Genomic DNA, 20,221 nt, shown 5'->3' with positions numbered 1-20,221 from the left:
GTCCCTGATGTACCAATCCCGTATCAATCCCTCTGTCCTTCATGTACCAATCCCGTATCAATGCCTCTGTCCCTGATGTACCAATCCCGTATCAATCCCTCTGTCCTTCATGTACCAATCCCGTATCAATGCCTCTGTCCCTGATGTACCAATCCCGTATCAATCCCTCTGTCCTTCATGTACCAATCCCGTATCAATCCCTCTGTCCCTGATGTACCAATCCCGTATCAATCCCTCTGTCCCTGATGTACCAACCCCGTATCAATCCCTCTGTCTTTCATGTACCAATCCCGTATCAATGCCTCTGTCCTTCATGTACCAATCCCGTATCAATCCCTCTGTCCCTGATGTACCAATCCCATATCAATCCCTCTGTCCTTCATGTACCAATCCCGTATCAATCCCTCTGTCCCTGATGTACCAATCTCGTATCAATCCCTCTGTCCTTCATGTACCAATCTCGTATCAATCCCTCTGTCCCTGATGTACCAACCCCGTATCAATTCCTCTGTCCCTGATGTACCAATCCCGTATCAATCCCTCTGTCCCTGATGTACCAACCCCGTATCAATCCCTCTGTCCCTGATGTACCAATCCCGTATCAGTCCCTCTGTCCCTGATGGTTCATGTCCCACACAGTCTTTGCTGCTTGTTGTTCCACCAGCGCTTGTTCTCACACTGTGACTCTTGCAGTTTCTCACGGGCCTGATGTCACAACCCTGCCACATCTCCCCTTCTTTCTTTAACAATTGCAGCCATAGCAGTGTGTAACTGCACAGCCATTGCACCATTAAAGCTTTTTTCAACCATTCGTTGTGCACAAGAGAAGACACATGGTACACAATCAATAAGTACAGACTCCACATACAAACATTCTAAGCAGCGGGTTAAAGGGCCGTGTTTCGCAATTTTTGTGGCTCCCATAACTGTTACAGAATCGCTACTTAATATTCCCTGCATAGTGTTTAATACAGAATAATGAGCTCCCAGTCAACTAAGAATTCTCATTCTCTGTTCTCCAAGTCAGGATCTATATTAATATATTACTGAGCTGTCGGTTTAAGACGGTGTAAAAACTCAGTGGGAGACTCCTCATGATCCTGTTTAATCTCAGAAGGTTTTGGTGTATTTACAGCTTTAGGCGCAGCGTGTCTAATCCCTTATAAAATGCACTGGCGATACCAATGCAGCCTGTCCCTCCATATAAGGATATAGGGATCCCACCCTGGACTGACCGAGGGACAATTTTGATCTCATGTTCTCTGTGTATTCTACACCAATAGCTGTTCTTCAACAAACCTTTTACTGGTTTCCATTTCTTTCCCTGATTATCCTTTTTCAAAACAAATGGATCTGAAGGGGATAAAGACAATGCATATGTAACATTACGTATTGTGTAATATGCCTTATGTAACAGGCAACATATGATTTAAAATATCTATCTTATTATATATTACATGTAGCACATTACTATACCACAGATCTCAAAGTATACCCACCTAGACCTGTGAAGCATATTAATATTATTTACAGTGGCCACCATTAATTACAATATTCAATCAGATTCTCCCTGGTTGACGTCCTGTTGAACAGCAAATGATCCTTTTCCAATGTCAGAAAACACAGCCCGGGGGAGATTTCTCCCGAATCCTCCTGACGATTGTCCACTACCTACTTCACAATCACAATGACAGACAATTGCTGAACCCTAAGTACTGGACTATAAAATCCCCCAAGACACAAGTAACAACAACAACAAACCACTAAAGACACAAACAATTATACAATTGCTAAGGCACAAACAGCAAAATCACTAAAGGTACCTTTATCAAATTGCTGGTCAGGCAGACTATCCATCTTCATCGCCAGAAATGATACCGAAAAGTCGGCAAACAGACTCTTTAAGACTCCTTTGAAAGTGTTAAAAAGCAGGCACTTTTATTACAGCGCGCTAGGGGATCACTCCTCTAATCGAGCGTGCGTTCCGCTTTCCTCTGGTTTTACAGATCGTGGAACTCCTCGAACAGCAAAACATGCCAACCAATGTTACAGACGTCTCGTGCTCTTTCACCAGCGCGTGCAGCAGCAACGAGAAATCTGGAATGAGTGTCTACAGAAACACGTACGTATTTACCCAATTCAGAACAATGTGTTACATCCGCTGGCCGTACTTCATTGGCAGTAACCCCTCCTGGATTAACACCCTCTGTGGATGGCACGGGTGCCAACTATTGGCAATCAGGGCAGGACATAAGAACGCTCCTGGCCTGATCCACTGTCATTTGAAATTGTCGTTTTAATGCCTTTGCACTCTGGTGAAAGAATTTATGTGATCATTTAGCTTGCTCCAAGGCTTTAGGCACAGTGAGCGGCACAGCTTGTGCATCGGCCCTCCTATTGCCTTCCGCAAGTGGTCCTGGAAGGGCCGTGCGAGAGCGGGTGTGCATTGCGTAATACTCATGATGTCTATGATTTATTAGAAACCATAGCATTCTCAATTCAGCCATCAAAAGAGGATTATCCTCTTCCTTAAGAAAAGAAGCTTCCAGGCAGTTCAGTATGCCAGCTGCATAATATGAGCCAGTTACAACATTCAAAGGCTCGTTACAGAACACCTCAAAGCGATCCTAACAGCTGTCAGCTCAAGAACCTGTTTGACCCTTGGTCTCTTTTTCTACCTTGTGTTTGCAGCACTGGGTATCTGAGTTTAGCCATGTCATTGCAACTTTACGTGAGCGACCAGAGGCATCAGTAAATACAGTCTTGTCGCTTACTGGTCGTTGCTGACAGCAGCATTTGCCGTACAATGGTAAATTACCAATTTCAGCCCACAGTTTATGTTGACAGTAATAAACTGATATGTTCCCTGCGTATGTTGCCAATGCAGTCTGGAAATTCACATCTTCAGTTAATTACCACTGCGAATTCTCCTTCCTTGTAGGAAGAAATATACCTTCAGGTCTACCCCATACATAGCATACAAACATTCTCTGCCTTTAATTATTGGGTTTGCATACATTTATTTTATTATCCAAACTGTTTTCATTGGTGTGTGAGCTACAAAAACCCATACGGCCACAGTCACCTTTCTCCCTCCTTGAGCTCTCCTGACCTGCGGTTCCACCACCGGTGGTACTTGCTGGACCCCAATGTCACGGGTTAATGTCACAGCTCAGTACAAATGTCCACGGTCCTCACCTGCTCCTTGGTACTTGCGGGACCCCAGTGTCACAGGTTAGAGATGTCACAGCTCAGTACAAACACCCACGGTCCTCACCCACGATGCAAATGGTTTGGATCTCCGGGTCTCTGAGGGCGAGAGTAATAAATGTGATCTGTGTGTGGCGCAGGAACTTCCCGTCCACTTGCTCCTCCATTCAGTCAGGTGCTGCAAGAGAGGGACAGAGAAAGAAACAGTTGGACCGGATTAACAACCTCGTCATCCCTGTCCCCAAACTCGCAGGCGTCCTAGGAGGCCTGATCTAAGTTTGGCTCTTCTCCCGCTCTTTGCTGGAATACTTCACTGCACAAATTTCTGTCATGAACACTCTCTTAACCAGTCTGATGTGTTCATAGTTCCCAGCCCAGCGTCCATTCCTCAAGGTACCTCAGCATTTCCCTTTGAAACCAGACCTGAGTGCCATCCTGTCCTGAGCTACCTCAGCATTGCCCCCTGCAGCCTCCCCGACGCCATCTCCTCCTCGAGCTCCCTCAGCCTTTCCCGCCAAAGCCTCCCCGATGTCACCCCCCGCCGAGGTCCCTCAGCCATTCCCGCCAAAGCCTCCCCGATGTCTCCCCCTCCGAAGTCCCTTAGCCTTTCCCGCCCAAGCTCCTTCTGCGCCGTCCCGCCCTCAGGCTCCTCCGCCACTCCCACCGCTCCCCCCGTTCCCGGCCCCTCCCGACCCGGCGCTGCCCCCTCCCGCTCGCCTTCCTCCCTCTGCCCTGTGGCACCACGGGCTCCCCTCTCCGCCCCAAGGCCCCGCCCGAGCCCCGCGCAGCGCTCAGCCCGGGGCTCCCTTCCCTCACAGCCGCCCGCGTGTTTCCCCCTCGCCCCTTGCTCGGCCCGGCCCGGGGCCGCGCTGTTGCGGCTGCCTGCCCCTCGCCTTCCTCCTGCCCAAACCAGCCCGTCCCTTCCCCTCCAGCCTCTCCCCTCAGCCGGGACCGGGGCGGCCCCGTCCAGTCTCTCCGGTGTCCGCCCGCCCCTCGCTCACCGCCGGCCCCGCCGCCGCACGGCTTGCAGTCGCTCCTCGGCCCGCGCGCTTCTGCAGCGTGGCCCCACCCTTCCGGGGCAGGAGCCAATCCCGTCCGCGCCTGCCACCGGGCTCCGCCCCCCCTCCCAGCCCGGAGCCGCCGGCGGCCGCAGAGCGGCGCTGTCCGCCCGCAGCGTGGCCCCGGCCCCGGCGGGGCAGCGTCATCGGGGCCGGGAGCGCTCGGGCTGCGCCTGCCCGGGACGGCCCGGGACCGAGGGCTCCGCCGCCTGCCCGGGACGGCCCGGGACGGAGGGCTCCGCCGCTGCAGCCTGTTTCGTGCCGCTTGCACCCCCGGCTTACACGGCTGCAGCCTTCCTGCTGCTTTAGCTCACACATCTTTCTTCCTTCTACCTGCACAGCAGTTCACACTCACAAACGTTCCGTGCTCGTTGGCATAAGAATATCTGCGGAAGAATCTACAAACATTACAAAGATAGACCACGGACCACAGCTTCCTGAGCTTTCAGGTTAAAGTTCCTGTAGATACCCATGTTTCAGTAAAACAGACACCACCAGTAGAGCTGCTGCCTCTGCCGTCTTTGGTCAGAAAGAAGTGACAACACCAGAAAACACATTGGCAGCCGGTGCTTTGACCAGTGAAGGTGGGGTCTACAAAAGTCTGATTAAACCAAACAGCCTGAGGTCTTTATCAAGCTGCAGATCTGCCAGGCATGCTGAAATGCCTGAAATTTACTCCTGCAATATTCCACAATGGAACAGCCCTTCATCTCAAATCTCATCTCAAAGTTCCAAACCAGTACATTAAAAGCTGTCACTAGGTATTAGAAGACCACTGCAAGATCGTAGTGCTTTTTGAGTTCAATAAGAATTTTTCAATAAACCAAAACGCAAGCAGTTTCTCCAGTCTGTTGCTCATCCTCCTGTTCATTCCTTAGCACTGCAGCAATCGGTTTTTATATGACATGTCAGCAGAGGCACTTGAAAAACCCCAAACAAAACTTATTCCAGTCCACGGACCCCCTCGCTGCCCACCCTCACCCTGAGCCCCACGATCAGCACTTGGTGTGGGAGGGGAGCACAGCTCGACATGTTGTCTCTGGGATGTTGTATCTGGGATGCTGTACCTGTGATGCTGTATCTGGGATGCTGTATCTAGGATGCCGTATCTAGGATACTGTATCTAGGATGCTGTATTTGGGATGCTGTATCCGGGAAGCTGTATCGGGGATGCTGAATCAGGGATGCTGTCTCTGGGATGCACCCGACCAGGTGCCTTTGTGTGAACATGAAACAGCAGTCTGTACACTCGCAGGCAGGGGAACGTGCATCAATGCGGTCACACAGCCACTAGCTTTTGAGCACAGGCTCTGCTAGTTTTTGCACTTTTCAGGCACAATCCCGAAAGTCGCGCACTCTGCAGTTCATTCTCTAAATGTTGGCTAGGGAAGCATTTCTCCGGTCGATCTACCGCTCAGCTTTCTTGTCGTGTTACTGAGAAATGTCAGCGCAGGAAATCCGTCTCTGTCGAGCACACGTCAATCCCTCTTTGGTTTTCCTTTGTTGACTCTGCCGAGATGATTTCGCTGGTCTCTCTTCACCGGAGAAGTCATGGTTGTGCTGTGTTACACACAGGCACAGCCAACGCACACCAAGTGTCGAGAGACACACTCCGCTGAGCTCAACACTAGCACAGATGCACATGTGCGACGAAATCAGCACACATCCTTGTGGAGAGAAAGACATGGAGTCACACGCGTGGGGAGCGACGAATAGATACAGCAGGCGCTAGGAACACAGACTGACTTCCAGACACACTGTCCCCGCACCAACCGGGACCACTCTGCAGGTATCCTAAACGTTGATTATCGAACCAACCACACTGACCTGCGCCAAACTCCCAGACATTTACAGGCAAGACACAATCTCTCTGACCAGCACACAAGTGTTCGCTCTCAGATGTAGATCAGGGACAAGCTTGCACAGTGATGCCCTGTTGCTCTTTCGCGTTAAGGCATGACCTGTTTCGATTCTCTCGTAGATCGGCTGCGGAACGCTATTCCTCGCGCCACTGTGAAGCATTTGCCAAGGGTGAGAAGTAGCTCGGAGCAGCATTCAGTTCTGCCTCCGACTGTCTTTGCTCCTTTACTAGCAGAGCTCCCGTGCATCTTTCCGCGTGAGAAATGCAGGACTGGGCAACGTCGTGCAACACACGGAATCTTGCCAACAAACGGCGCAGCTGTGCACTCACTCCAGCTTAAGCACTAATGGAGCCTGCATCAAGGCACACGCATGTGGACAGACCATCGTTTGTAGACACACATGCTTTCACGCACACGGTGGTCCAAGTACAGGGACGTATCTGCACGTACCCTCCAAAAGAATATTCTCGTGCAGCCACGTATGCGTGATGCAGTACGTCAACCATCCACGCACACCCGTTTACCCTCAAGCATGTCAGTAAGTTTCGCGTACGTCTTTCTGTGCATAGATGGGAGTGGGTGCGCTTGCGGATGTGTGCATGTGTGTGGCCAGGTGTTTCCTTAAGCATCAGTGTGTGAAAAGGTAGGTGCTTTTCTCTAGCTGCGCTCGCGTGCACGAGGTGGTGGTTGCGCCTACCTGGGAGCTTGTGGAAAGGTTTCTGCTTGGTTTTCAGTGGGGTATCGTGTGTGTTCACGTGGACAAACAGAAGGCGTAGCAGCCAGGTTCCAGCGCAGAAAACGCCAAGTTTTCCGATGCGCTCTCTTTCTCTCCCTATACCGAGTCGTGTATAGAAACCGCTAAGCCTGCGATTGGCAAGTAAGCTACCACGAAGCATACCCTCAGATCCTCGGTTCACACGTTGTTTCTGATACTTGCTTGAACGCAAATACCTTCGTAATGCTATGGCATAAAAGACGTCCGTCAGAATCCAGTGTGTGAAAAGGCAGGTGCTTTTCTCTAGCTGCGTTCGCGCGCGCGATGTGGTGGGTGCGCCTACCTGGGAACTTGTGAAAATGTTTCTGCTTGGTTTTCAGGGCGGAATCGTGTGTGTTCACGTGGACACGTGCCGCCCTGTGGCGAAACTCGGGTACTGCAGCGCACGGCCAGTGGGAAGAGATGCTGTTTGACCCGCAGGGTTCGCAGTCAGGTCTGTGCGTGTCAGTGTTCGTCTCCCCGCAGGGGTCTGGTCCCCATTTGTGTGAAAACGACATCCCTCCCTCGATGGCTCCTTAGAAGGGTTAATCCCAATCCTCGTTTTTTTTGGCAGCGGTGGATCTGTGACCTCGCGGGAAGCCCAGGCTGCTGCACAGAGCTCGTCGGGAGTGGGAGCTGTGGAGGAAGGGCCTCGACGAGCCAGAGCTGCGGCAGATGGACGGAGCGCGCTGCCCGGGGGCTGCGTCAGGCGGAGCCGAAGTGACTTGCCGCTCAGAGCTGGAGCGGCTGTTGGCCGGGCTGTCCCCGGGGAGGTGAGCGCGGGGAGCCCGGCCTCTCTCTCCCTCGAGGATTAAACCCACGCCCGTCCGTGCCCTTCCCGGGGGCAGCGGCGAGGCGGGGTCCCCTGGCTCTCCCGGGGCGGCCCCACTGCGAGGGGGCACAGGCGAGGCGGCAGCGCCTCCTCGGTGCCGGGGGGCAGAGGGGAGAGAGACCTGCCAGGTTCAAGTGCTTTGGCCTGCTTTTTTGCCAGCGCCGCCTTCTCGGTGCCGTGAAGAAAATCCCGCGCGGTTGATTCCGCTCGCTGCTCAGGAGATTGCGCGTCTGGGGCCGTGCACTGAGGAAGAACGTTTGCGAGTTGGAGGACGCTACAAGATATTCCCCGTGGAAGCCGGAGAAGAGGCAAATGGGCTGCCAGTGGAGTTGTGTTCCGTGCAGTCTTCAGTTTAGGACGTTCAGTTTGTCCTTCCAGAAAAGGAGCAGTCATTGGTAGGCCTGGGAGAGGCCTTTAAGTGCGTGATCAGAATTGAAGCCAGATTGCACTCGACGTTGCTGCTGTCGGTCTTGGCTTTCAGTGGTTTCCCCATGGCTGCCTAGTGTTTGGGAGCTCAGAGGGGGCGTTTTTTCTTCCCCAAGGAGAGGCTGTGCTTAAAAAAGAATTTGTTTCCTCAGAGAAGTGCAAGTCCGTGTGTGTAAGCCAGCCAAAATCGCCAGCCTAGTCAAGTTCCGAGTGTGCGTCTGTCAGACGGCCGCTTGACGTTGCCGAGTTCCCAGCTGTGCAGTTGTACTGGTGAAGGGCAATGCAGGACGGAAGGGTTTTTTCTGCTGCGGGGACCCAGCCGCCCCCCTTTTCAGCGGAAAGCAGGGGAGCGCGGTTTATTGTTCCCTTTGCAACGCGGCTGCTGGCGCGGGAGGGCTGGGGGGCTGGAGGGGCGGAGCGCTGGTTGGCTGCCTAGGCACGTCAGTCGCCACTCTGTCCGCCTATCAGGTTGCCAGAGGGGCGGGCGTTGAGGTCTCCGTACTGCGCATGCCCGACTCGCGAGCGCTGCTAGGCGGCGAGAGAGGTGATTGACGTGTCCTAGGCAGCCAACCGGGACGCGGCAAGGGGTGGGTGCTGCGGTCTCGCTACCGCGCATGCCCAAAGCACGAGCGGCTCGCGGGAGCGGAGCGGCGAAAGAGGCGGCAGGTGAGTGCGGCCGCGGCGGGGGTGACCATGCCGGTGGAACGGGAGGGGCGGGATTTGGCGGCGCGGAGGCGTTCGTTTCCGGTTCCCCCCCGCCGAGCTGGCGAAGCTGGCGGGAGGCGTGTGACCCTGCGGGCAGGTGCGCTGAAGGCTGGCGGTCTGGAGCCGTGTCTCCCTCCGGCGCAGCGCCCGTGCTCGGTCCGGCGGTCCCTCCAGGAGCGGCGCAGCCCCCGTTAGTCGGGGGGACGTTGAAAAGCAGAGCTGGTGGCGTGGTGAGTGGGGCGCCGCTTCGGCGGGAGCTCGGGGCGAGGCGCGGCGGGTTCTGTGTCCTGTGGGCACGGCTTTCGTGCCGCGGCTGTCTGTGTGCTAGACACTCTGAGTCCTAAGAAGATGTATCTTTTGGGATTCGTTCTACAAGTCAAAGAGAGGAGCCGAATATGTGCTGAATGTTATAGTTAGAACTGATTTTCTGTGAAGAAGTGAAGTGGTCTGAAAAAAAGACACATTTCTTAAAAGCTAGTGCAGCATTGTGTATCTTCACATGAATCGACTCAAACGTCCCCCCCGTAAATAAAACCCAACTCCCCCCAGAAACAACATAGAAGAAACGAGCTAGCAGAGCTCCTGTGACAAAAGGAGGTCAGTATTTTTTCCCTCAGTTTTTTCCTTATCTGAAGAAATCAAAGCGAATTTTAGATTGTATTTTTTCCGTCTAAATCAAGTGTTGGCGTAGACTTTTGTGTTCAGATAATCAACATTGTCTGTAAAGAATTGTTTAACAAAAACAAGCAGAAACCAAAACCAGGTTCAGACCTGTAAGAAGCATAGAATAATTTCGTTTGTAAGAGACCATCTAGGGGGGTCATCTTGTTGAATTGCCTTCACAATGAGATCAGGTCACTGAATGCCTTGTCTACTGAAATTCTGAATATCTCCAAGGTTGGGGATTCCATGGGCTCCCCGGGAAGCTGGTGCTTAACCATTTGTGTCACAAAACATGCTAAAAAAATACCTCACTAGTTAGCTTTGTTTTATCATGAGAAGCTTTTGTTCTCTTCATAGGTGTTGCAACCATCATTATTGTGGGTGATGAAGGAGCTTCTGGGGTGGCTGGGATAGCACATTCATCCCAGCATGTTCTGATTGGAGAACCTTCAGGAAATTATAATGGGACTGCTCTTATTAGGTGAGTACATCACTCATTTATCCAAAACAGCTCTGTTTCAAAAGCTATGAGACTCCACATTTGGCAAGAATTAATTGAATGCTGCATTTCATTATCACTTCTAAAATCATAAGTATTTTTAAAATTAGATGCTTGTTTTTTAAGAAGGGCAGAACATACTACGTAGGTGTCTTTTCAGTATTGCTGAGGAGCTTTAGATATGTCTTCCAATTATTTACAACATAGATTCATTAAAGGAAAGAGGATTCTAATCAAAGGAATAGGGGAAGGCAGTCAATTATATTTGAAGATGCTTTGTGCTTTTCAGGATTCAGTTCAGGATTGGTGCTTGAGCTGAAATTCGGTACATTGTTACAATGATCAGCATAACCAAAGCAGCACTGGGTCTTAGTTGAAACAAGATGCAATTCTTTCACTGCATTCAGTCAGCTGAAAACAAGATGAAGAAATCACAATGTTACCATACCTTCTAATAGAATTGGAGAAAAAGTATTACAACACTTTCCCTTAGTGAAACAGCAAATAGAAGCAAGAAAACAGATTCTCATGCTGCCCTGAGAATCCCAACAGACAAAGGGATGCTTTGTGCAGCACCAGTTTAGAACATGTAGTAGATCATGGTATAGACAATTTCTTGCCATGCTTCAGTTCACCGAGAATGTCATGAGTAGGATTAGCCTCTAGGTTTTTAGACAAGCAGCACACAGAACATTTCTCGAGTGATCTCATAGTACTATTCTCGTATCTTTCTGCCTTCAAAACCAAATTACCTCTGGGTGCTACCCATAAGTCCCATTTCCCTTCTGTTTTGCATGTCTATTTCCTGAAAAGCAGAAAGACAGCTCAGTTTTCAGCTGCCAACGTTGGGCTGTATGCACAAAGAAACTATAAAGTGCTCTGGGTAAAAATACAGCTCAAGATGCCTCCCAACACGGGGAAGTAAATCAGAACTGCAGACACGTTATTGCTCTGAAGAGGTTATGGTAAAGATCTTAATAGTGACTTAATAGATTAAAATTCAAGCTTCACAGTGCTGGTAACATTTCTTCCATGCACAACAATATCTATGCTTTATATCTCTGGATTTGGTATCAAATATTAAAGGTAGAAGATTAAATCTGTGTTTGCATTCTGCAGCCTGACACGTGGCTCAGGGATTTTTGGTGAAATCATAATATATTGGAATATAACGCCCCCTTATCACACAGAATTTATTGAGACGTCGGGGGCCTTGACAATGCGAGACAGGCAGTGTGCAGCAGTGGTTCTAATACAGATACAAGAGATTTTACACCAGTAGCTCTTTCAGGTTCTTCCTTTTATCTAGCCAGCATCTTGATTAGAAATTAGTTATACCTCTCTACCTGGAAATGGTTAATTGGTTCTTCTCCCTAGGCTGTCGATGATAACCGTCCTGAGGAGAAGCATTACTACACATTTGAATTAACTGGGATCAGTGATGGAGGACTCATAAACGAATCTAGCAGCACAGCAAATATTACCATGGCCGCCAGTGATTTTCCATACGGAGAGTTTACATTTTCACGAGAAGTATTGCTGACAACAGAAGAAGAAAAATGGGTATATGGTTAAAATTCCTTCTTACGTAAAATATCGATAGATATCAATATTGTTGGTAGATTTATACTTAACTTTAGGAAAAAAAAAAAAGGCAGAGATTTATTCTGCATTTATCATAGCACAGTCCATCTGAGGCTTTTGGTGTTTTTAATACTCTGAGAAAGATGCCCGTCTGTTAAATTATGTGTATTCTGCACTTACTAGAGCAAATTGTTACCTGGCAGAACCGTTGAGAAGGTGCCTCTAGAACAGTCTCAGAATGGTAACAGAAAAGCAAAGCCATTTTTTAAAGCAAATGTCCTCTCTCCCTCAGGTTAACATCACTGTTTTGCGTTCAAGGGGATCCTATGGCAAAGTGCGTCTTTGCTTCCAGAGAATAAATGGGACTGCAGAGGAGGGAGTTGATTTCACCCCCACAGTAAGGGAACTGTTATTTGAACCACATGAGGAGAGTAGAATGATTTCGGTTGAAATTCATGATGACGACTTTCCTGAAGGTCCTGAAGACTTTTCAGTGATGATTACCAAAGTGGAACTCCAAGGAAGGTCAAGATAAAATTAATTATAAGATAAAATTAATTAAAAGCAGGAGATCAAACTGTATTTGGAATCTGACCTACCTGCATAAAGGCACCGCTGGATTTCAGGTGTTTTACTGTAAAATTTCATATGGCAGCTATAATAGTAATAATAATACAAATTGGATATATGGCAATCCAAATTCTTTCAACATTAATTTTAAGATTTTGCTGATTCAGATTTATTAAAGCTGAAAGTCCATCCATCACATAGAAGTTGTCAAATCACATGAAACTCAAAGAAGAAGATAAAATGTGAAAGAAAAAGCGAAAGATCCACATTTCTGTGAAAAAACTGCCAGTTTTGCAGATATAGTTTGAAAAAGTGTGACCAAAAATCTTTAGTGGTAACTGTTAGAAAATAAAAGTATTCGTGGTAATTGAAAATTGTCATACTTGCATTACAATACTTTTGCAAGATTTTTTTTTAATGTAATATTCCTTTTTATGTTCTTGCAAGTGGATTTGATTTCACCGTAAAGGAAAATGATCTACAGATAGATCAACCCCCAGTAATAGGAAATATCTCCACAGTACGAGTCACTATAGCAAAAAGTGATAATGCAGAAGGCATCATAGAATTTGATCCACAGTATATCCTTCTACAGGGTAAGTTTACCAGAGGTTTTCACTATGGTTTAGAGGATAAGCCTGTGGCTCTCTCACAAATTTTGAAATAAAATAACTTTTTTTCCCAGTTTTTCTTGAAGTGCAAGAGGATGCTGGATTAATCATGACTCCTGTTGTGAGAAAGCGTGGAACGTATGGTGATGTAACAGCCGATTTCCTTTCTCGAAGTATTTCTGCACTTCCGAACGTTGACTACATCATCCATAATGATTCTGTCATTTTTTATCATGGCCAGAACCAGACTTTTATCTATATCTCTATCATAGATGATGAAGAAAGGTAATTATTTTTTTCAGATATTTATTCACTAATCTACTTCTGAGAAACTGTTTTTTAGCGTGTGCAGTATGCCTATCAGCAGAGTTTGAATTGAAAAGCAAATTTCTGCAGCCCTGAAATATTTAAAGGGAGGGAAAAGAAGCTATGATTGGAGTTTCATAGTGCCTGTTAAATTTTATGCAAACAACTACATTCTTTTTACCTAGATTATCAGAAAGTTTGGGTGTTAATAGTACTGCTGTGAATAATAAAATATTTTGCTGATTGTTTTTTTTTTTTTTTAATTTAGCACATGTGGAAAATAAAACAACATTTTTATTTCAGATATCACCATTCTCTGCAAATGGGGGGAATCTTCTGCTGTATGCTTACAGAGATGACTTCTGTATATCTTTAAACAGATCCAACTGGACGCATGGTTGAATGACAAATCATAATTTTAATTTTTTGTTCTTGTGTGTCTCAGAAGGTCTTTTTTTCTGTTGTTTTTTTTTTTCCATGCAGCGAATTTGCAGAGCAATTTGAAATCCAGCTGACGGGAGCCACTGGTGGAGCAGCCCTTGGGCTCCATCTACTGAGCCAGGTCACCATTGCCAAAAGCGACTCCCCCCAGGGCATCATCCGATTTCTCAGCCAAAGTCGAATTTCTTTTCCCAACCCCGTTACACCGACAACGGTGTCGCTGGTGCTGGAAAGGACAGGAAACTTGTTTGGGGAGACACAGGTGGGCCCTGGTTCTCAAAAACGGAATGTTTTCCAGTGACAAGGCCAAAAATCTTCTTTTTTTGCCATCAGGGGCTTCCTTGTGACTGATTTCTAATGGGATAGTTGCAGCTTTTCATTAAGCGTGAATTTTGTATAGTTGCAGAAGAACAGAAAATATTGTTACTTTTTGGTAATTTCATGCACCACCGCTAATTTAATTTAACTCAGTTGAATTACTTCCTGAAGCTGGTCAATTTATTTTTATTTTCAGTAAATTGTTTACTATGAGGCCTCTAGACTTTTTTTTAGTCTGTACGTATCACTGCCAAAGTGAAAGTATAAATATGAACCAAGATAAGGCTTCCACAGTCTGGGCAAATGATTGGAAAATTGGCATTAAAGGCCATGAGCTACTGCTCTCCTCATGTGAAAATTGCCGTGGTCTTCTTTGACTTTTCCTAGAAGTCATTGAAGAAAACTGAAAAACAATTAAGTGTCAAAATAATAATTTTAAGATGCTGAATAGGACCCCTTCAAAAACAATCTAATTTGTGGGAAATTTTGAAAATATTCTAGCTTTTAATCAGCCTGAGGAAGTGTGAATCGTGATTTGAGGCATTAAAAACTTCTATTGCAGAAAATATTTGTCGTTTTCAGTCTTGATATCACACTTCCCAGGGAATGTTTCTGGTCAGGATACTTATTTGGTGAGCTTTTCAAAACAAATTGTGAAAGGAAGAGAAAAGTAAACTGGCCTGTGCATTTCCTGTTACGTGCTACAGAAACCTCAGTTTATTTTCTTTTCTGTAACTAATATCTAGAATTTAATAAAATGGCATTGTGGCTAACTAGCACTTCAGAATTTCTATTTTTAATGTTTATTTTTCTCCAAAGGATTATATATTTTCCCACCTATAATCAATTATTAATATGTTGTGTTCTGTAAAAAGAGCACATATTTAAATGTAGCTTGTTAGGAGATGCAAGAATTTTTATGTCGCTTGTGTTACTCTGTCACTTCCCCTGACCTGGGAGGCAGTTATAATATGTCACTACTGTAAATCTGAAACTGGTATCTTCCACAGATTAACTGGGACATCTTGGGACCCAATTCAGAAGAGGTTTTATCTCCCCTGAATAGTGACATTGGTGACCCTGTGAATGGATCATTCTATTTTGGAGAAGGGGAAGGAGGGCTGAGAACTATTAATCTACAAATCCATCCCCGTGAAGAAGTTGAAGTTCAGGAGATCTTCATTATTAGGCTGAGCCTTATGAAAGGTGAAGCAGACCTAGATCCTAAGGCAAACAGCATTACACTAATAGTAAGTCATTATTGCTTTTCTTTCTCTTGAGATCTCTGGTATTGGTATTGATCCTGCAAAGCTTTGAAGGGTAATCATAATGATTGAATAGCTTGTCATTTGCCTCTTTTTCTTTTGCCTCCCCTACTACATGGGTTTGATGGTCGTGGTCAATGGGGCAGAGTCCAGTTGAGGCCTGTATCTAGTGCAGTCCCTCAAGGGTCAGTACTGGGGCCTGTATCATTCAATATATTCATCAATGACTTGGATGAGGGAACAGAGTGACTGTCAGCAAGTTTGCTGATGACACCAAGCTGAGAGGAGTGGCTGACACTGGAAGCTGTGCTGCCATTGGGAGACCTGGACAGGCTGGAAAGTTGGGCAGGGAGAAATTGAATGAAATAGAACAAGGGCAAGTGTAGAGTCTTGTGTCTGGGCAGGAACAACCCCAGGTTCCAGTATAAGTTGGGAAATGACCTATTAGAGAGCAGACTCTCTCAGACTCTCTTCTAAATACTGATGTACTCTTGAGTCTTCTGAAGAGGAGAAAACTCAATAGGAAGAACTAATTGATACATTCCCTATAGCATCTAGCAATGAAAATCTCAATGTTTCAAACAAGAATACTATTCACTTTACAATTCTGATTTTTAATTTTTTTTTTATTCAATTACTTCCTTAAAGATACAGAAGTTTGGTGATCCCAACGGAATGGTACAGTTTGCTCCTGAATCGTTAACTGAGAAAAACTTCACAGAACGCTCTGCAGTGGAAGGGCCACAAGGTATTACACTGTTTGTCAGACGAATCCAGGGCACCATGGGAAACATAACGGTATTCTCACTCTCTTCCTCATCAATATTGTAATCTGAAATAATCCTCTGTATCAATGCATGGAGGGAGATCTTATTCTGTGCCTTTCAATTGCGTATTTCTCAAATTTTGAAATGTCGCCTTTTAGACTGAGTTTAGCAAGGGCTCAGCTCTAGTAGTTGTGGTTTGTAGAGTCAGATTCAGTCTCCCCTGGTCAGTGAAAAAACCAGAAAAACAGCACTGGAGTGCTTGTCTTGCTTTCTCTCTCCCTCTGCTCCTGTGCTTTTGATGGGAGAACAGGAGAGACCAGACTTTCATAGTGAGCTTTCTTTGGGATCCTCACAATTTACTCTTTTTCAGCCATATGTAAAGGTAAGAATCAGACATTTTAGAATCATCACCTACATTGTCTTTATCTAAAGTTGTTTACAAGTCAGCATTTTCACAAGTACTCATTTATTAAAAAAAAAAAAAAAAAAATTAATAAAAGCATCTAATGTGTTTAATGAGAACTCTTCACACCTTTCTGTTGTGAGGAATTCTGGAAACTGGAAAAACAGCAAGGATATCTTGGTGTAAAAATAGAAATAATTTCAAGCAATTGTTCAGAGATTCCGTATAGTTTTACGTAGGTGTCCAGAAGATATACAAAGGTAATCTTTGCATTCACAGTACTGCTGGCAGAACAACACATCACTTTGTAAGATAGTCTATGTGCTTCTTTCTATGCATACTTAAACAAATTTTTATTTTACCCATTTAAACCCAACCTATTCCGTATGCAATCTATACTGAACCATGAATGTGAAAGTTTCCGACTCTGTGGGTGATATTGCCTTCATTTTGTGCATTTTCTAAGTAAATCTCAGGTTTACTGGGAAATACGTAGTGAATCTGACATCACAGGTGACTTTCTTAGGACAGAGGGATCTGTTGTCATTGCTGACCAGGAGAGCACAGCTGAGATAATCATCTACCTGTTACCTGACGATGTTCCAGCACTGGATGAGAACTATGTGGTGCAGCTGATTTCAGTAGAAGGTGGAGCAGATTTAGACCAAGAGAAAAGAATTTCGGAAATCAATGTGTTTGCAAATGGTGACGCCTATGGAGTGTTCACCCTGTACTCTGACCAGCAGTCAGTACTCGTAGAGAGGAACCTGGATCGTCAGTATGTTCAGATCAATGTAACTCGGCATGCTGGGGCATTTGGAGAAGCAGTTGTTGAGTACCATATCACATCTCATTGTGAAGAAGCACTAATTGAGCCTGAGAATGAGGTGGGATACCTCACAATAAAAGACGGTGCCAGCTTCGGAGTGCAAAGAGTGCCAATAAGCAACCAGGTCTGTATTATCCTTTTAAGTCATGTGGTATCTATTGTTTCCATTTGTGTTCATGACAATACAAATGTGCTGGAATAAGATACTGAACTCTCAATACTGTCCACTGTCAAGAAGAAGCAAAGAGAGTTTTGGTATAATGAATTTCCTATTTATGGACTAGAAGTGGGTTCAAATATCACATTTTCAGGTAATAACTGCAAAATCACTCTATGCATGCGTTCAAATATCCAGTGTTTGCTTCCATCATTGATTTGTGTTACTATCAGTTCAATATTTTGTTATTTTATGTATTCCAATATTCTTTCAATTTCTCTTTTGCATTGTAAATAGTGATGTGTCAGTGCTGACTCACGAAGCAGCAGATAAATTTACCTGCATTTCCCAGTGTTCCCTGGTTGTTTACTATTATTATTATTACAGTCTTCCATCCATGCTTACATCCTTTTACATTTGTCTTGCATCTTATTAACCCTAAGAGTTAAAATCAAGCTGAGACCCACTATGTTAGATACAATTCAGTAAAATGGCAATACTTGCTCTATAAACTCATCTTTCAGTTATCTGCTGGTAAATTACAATCACAATATTGCTGTTTTAACTGTGTTTCTTTATAGAAAGATAATCAACAAAACGCTTGACTTGAAAACACTGCTTTTTCATGCAAACAACAAAATCTGCTGATTTTTCTGCCACTTAACTCTTTGAACTGGTGGTTATCGTGTTTTCAGTGGAATTACATTTCCACCATTTTAATTGCATTCTTCCTCTCAAAGGCGTTTATTGTACTGGGCTTGAATGTTACCCTGGAACTGACTAACGTACGCCTGGTTGGGATAAGTGCCAAGGATGTGCCTAAAATATTAGGAAAAGCGAAGTCAGCCATTCTGCTTGTTCCTGAGGAAGCTGCCAATTCACAGGTCAGTAGACTGACTGCAGTGTAATTTTCTACCGCAGAAGGAAGGTACGCTTCATTACAAAAGGCAGCCGCTATAAGAATTCAGTTTGCTCCTTAAAGTTTTCATCATTGCAACCAATTTAATGACCGACAAGACTGTTCCAGTTATTACTTGTACTGTATATTGACTTTTCTCTGATACAAATTCATATAGAGATGTGTAAATGCAGTTTGAAGAGGTCTCTTCATCTATAAAATGTAAATAGCATAAATCTTATGATTTACTTATGCTTTTGTTTACATGAAGTGGAAGTTCTGAGACTTAGAGGAAAATAGCTAGTTCTGGACGATGTTATTCCTTTAAGTACAGCAGCCCCAAAGTAGATAAGAGCATGCATGCAGTATCATGTGCAAAAAGAAGTGGAGGTCATGCTGCGTTTTAATGCAGTTGACAGTACCTTTGACTAATCACTGAGTGGGGAATTTTCCATTTGTCTGCTTTGTATGAGACAGAAAAAATATACTATACCTGTTCCAATATGGTCTATGTGCTACAGTTCCCTTTTTATGTGGCAAGCAAAGACATGCCACATGCTGAGTTTTTGTCTCTTAAATTTTATTGAAGTTTTTATGTAATGATTTTAATTCTCTTGACATACTATTTTGTCTTTCAATTTGGAATTGAACTTAATTCAAGTGGTCTTTCTGTAAACATTTTTTACTACCATACATCCACTTATCATTTTAGAATGTGTGAATTATCTTTTCATTCCCATTTTTTGGTCAAAGAAAGAAAAGTACATCACACTATCAAGAATGTTTTTGTGAACAATGTAATGTGACAACAACTTACTTTCACTGGATAGACAAATGATACTTTATTTTAGACTTGTGTGTATCTGTATGGTACCACAGCCATTGCATGTGAGCATTAAGGGCAGGTTGGTTTGTTTTCTTTTTGAATGACAGACACAAAATGCTATATTCAGTGTTTTCAGTACCAAAATGTCATTAATACTGGTTCCTTTTTTCCCTGATATCTAATTCTCAGAAGTCTAAGATTTAGAAATGTTGAAGAGTTGTGAAGAAAGCATTTATATATATATATATATATAGATATACACAAACATATATAGACATGTACATACATATATTTATATGCATGTGTAACTACTGTTAAGATGCCTTACAAAATATAGTACTCTTTCATATATTTTATTGTCCACTTTTATTCCATTTTCTATAACAAAATCTACTATGTTTCCACAGGTTGGCTTTGAATCTGTGATTTTACGACTTACAGACATTATAGCAGGGACAGGCCAGGCTGTCATCACCAGAAAAGGAGCTTATGGCTCTGTCATCGTGAGCTGGATCTCAGAATACCCAGCAGACCTGATCACTGACTTTGCTCAGTCAGGCAATATTACTCCTCTGTTTGGTGAGTAACAGTCTGAGGAAACAGCTACGAAAGTTGCATAAGTGATGATACCACCTTTTAGTTATATATACCTCTGTATGCTTTCTCTATTAATAAAGAGTCATTAGATTGAAATGGTATGGTCTAATTTTTAGCTATAAGGGATGTGTTCATTTTATAAGCAAAAAAACCCTTCAACTTCATAGATCCATGTCTGGGAGGCAGGCACGATGCTGTGGCCATGAAGGACAGCTTCATATAGGAAAGACCCTTATCCAGTTTTCTTCTTCCTAAATGGAGTACAATTGTGATTAAAGTCTGTACTTTAGCACATTCCCAGATAAAAAGAGGATTCCTATTGGATTATTTTGACTTTTGCTCTCTCTCGCTCTCTTTTTCCTTCAGGTACTGTTGCATTTTCCTCTGGTGAGCAAAGTAAAGTGATTTCATTTCAGGCCACTCCAAGCCTAAATAAATGTGAGTCATTTGCCATCACTTTAACAGCAGCGCACAGCAATGTGTCTGGTGGGGCTCGCCTGAGGTAAGGATGCTACTTGTATTTTTGAGTCGCACCAATGCCATAAGAATTATGACCTGTGTACAGATACAAAACTTATACAAATCCCTGTTGTTATTATTATAGGCAGCTAGTAACTTGTAGTCCATTCTTTGATAAATG

The 20,221-nt window shown here is 44.9% G+C and overlaps 1 protein-coding gene across 1 annotated transcript in view; it reads left to right on the top strand.

The window, feature by feature from the left end:
• Window positions 1-8,835: 8,835 nt before the first annotated feature.
• Window positions 8,836-20,221, top strand: part of LOC308046647 (adhesion G-protein coupled receptor V1-like) — a gene marked incomplete at its 5' end in the record, with an annotated part of 28,781 nt that continues 17,395 nt past the window's right edge. Inside the window, 14 exons of the mRNA XM_080354635.1 lie at window positions 8,836-8,878; window positions 9,868-9,991; window positions 11,129-11,267; window positions 11,387-11,572; window positions 11,886-12,118; window positions 12,611-12,759; window positions 12,861-13,059; window positions 13,564-13,783; window positions 14,850-15,089; window positions 15,753-15,902; window positions 16,751-17,227; window positions 18,001-18,144; window positions 19,392-19,563; window positions 19,948-20,083. Coding sequence (XP_080210761.1) covers window positions 8,836-8,878; window positions 9,868-9,991; window positions 11,129-11,267; window positions 11,387-11,572; window positions 11,886-12,118; window positions 12,611-12,759; window positions 12,861-13,059; window positions 13,564-13,783; window positions 14,850-15,089; window positions 15,753-15,902; window positions 16,751-17,227; window positions 18,001-18,144; window positions 19,392-19,563; window positions 19,948-20,083 — 2,612 coding nt within the window. The remainder of the gene's footprint in view (window positions 8,879-9,867; window positions 9,992-11,128; window positions 11,268-11,386; window positions 11,573-11,885; window positions 12,119-12,610; window positions 12,760-12,860; window positions 13,060-13,563; window positions 13,784-14,849; window positions 15,090-15,752; window positions 15,903-16,750; window positions 17,228-18,000; window positions 18,145-19,391; window positions 19,564-19,947; window positions 20,084-20,221) is intronic.

This window comes from Nesoenas mayeri, assembly GCF_963082525.1.
Source record: "Nesoenas mayeri genome assembly, chromosome: 16".
NCBI lineage: Eukaryota > Metazoa > Chordata > Aves > Columbiformes > Columbidae > Nesoenas > Nesoenas mayeri.
This window is presented reverse-complemented; position numbering and strand designations above follow the sequence as displayed.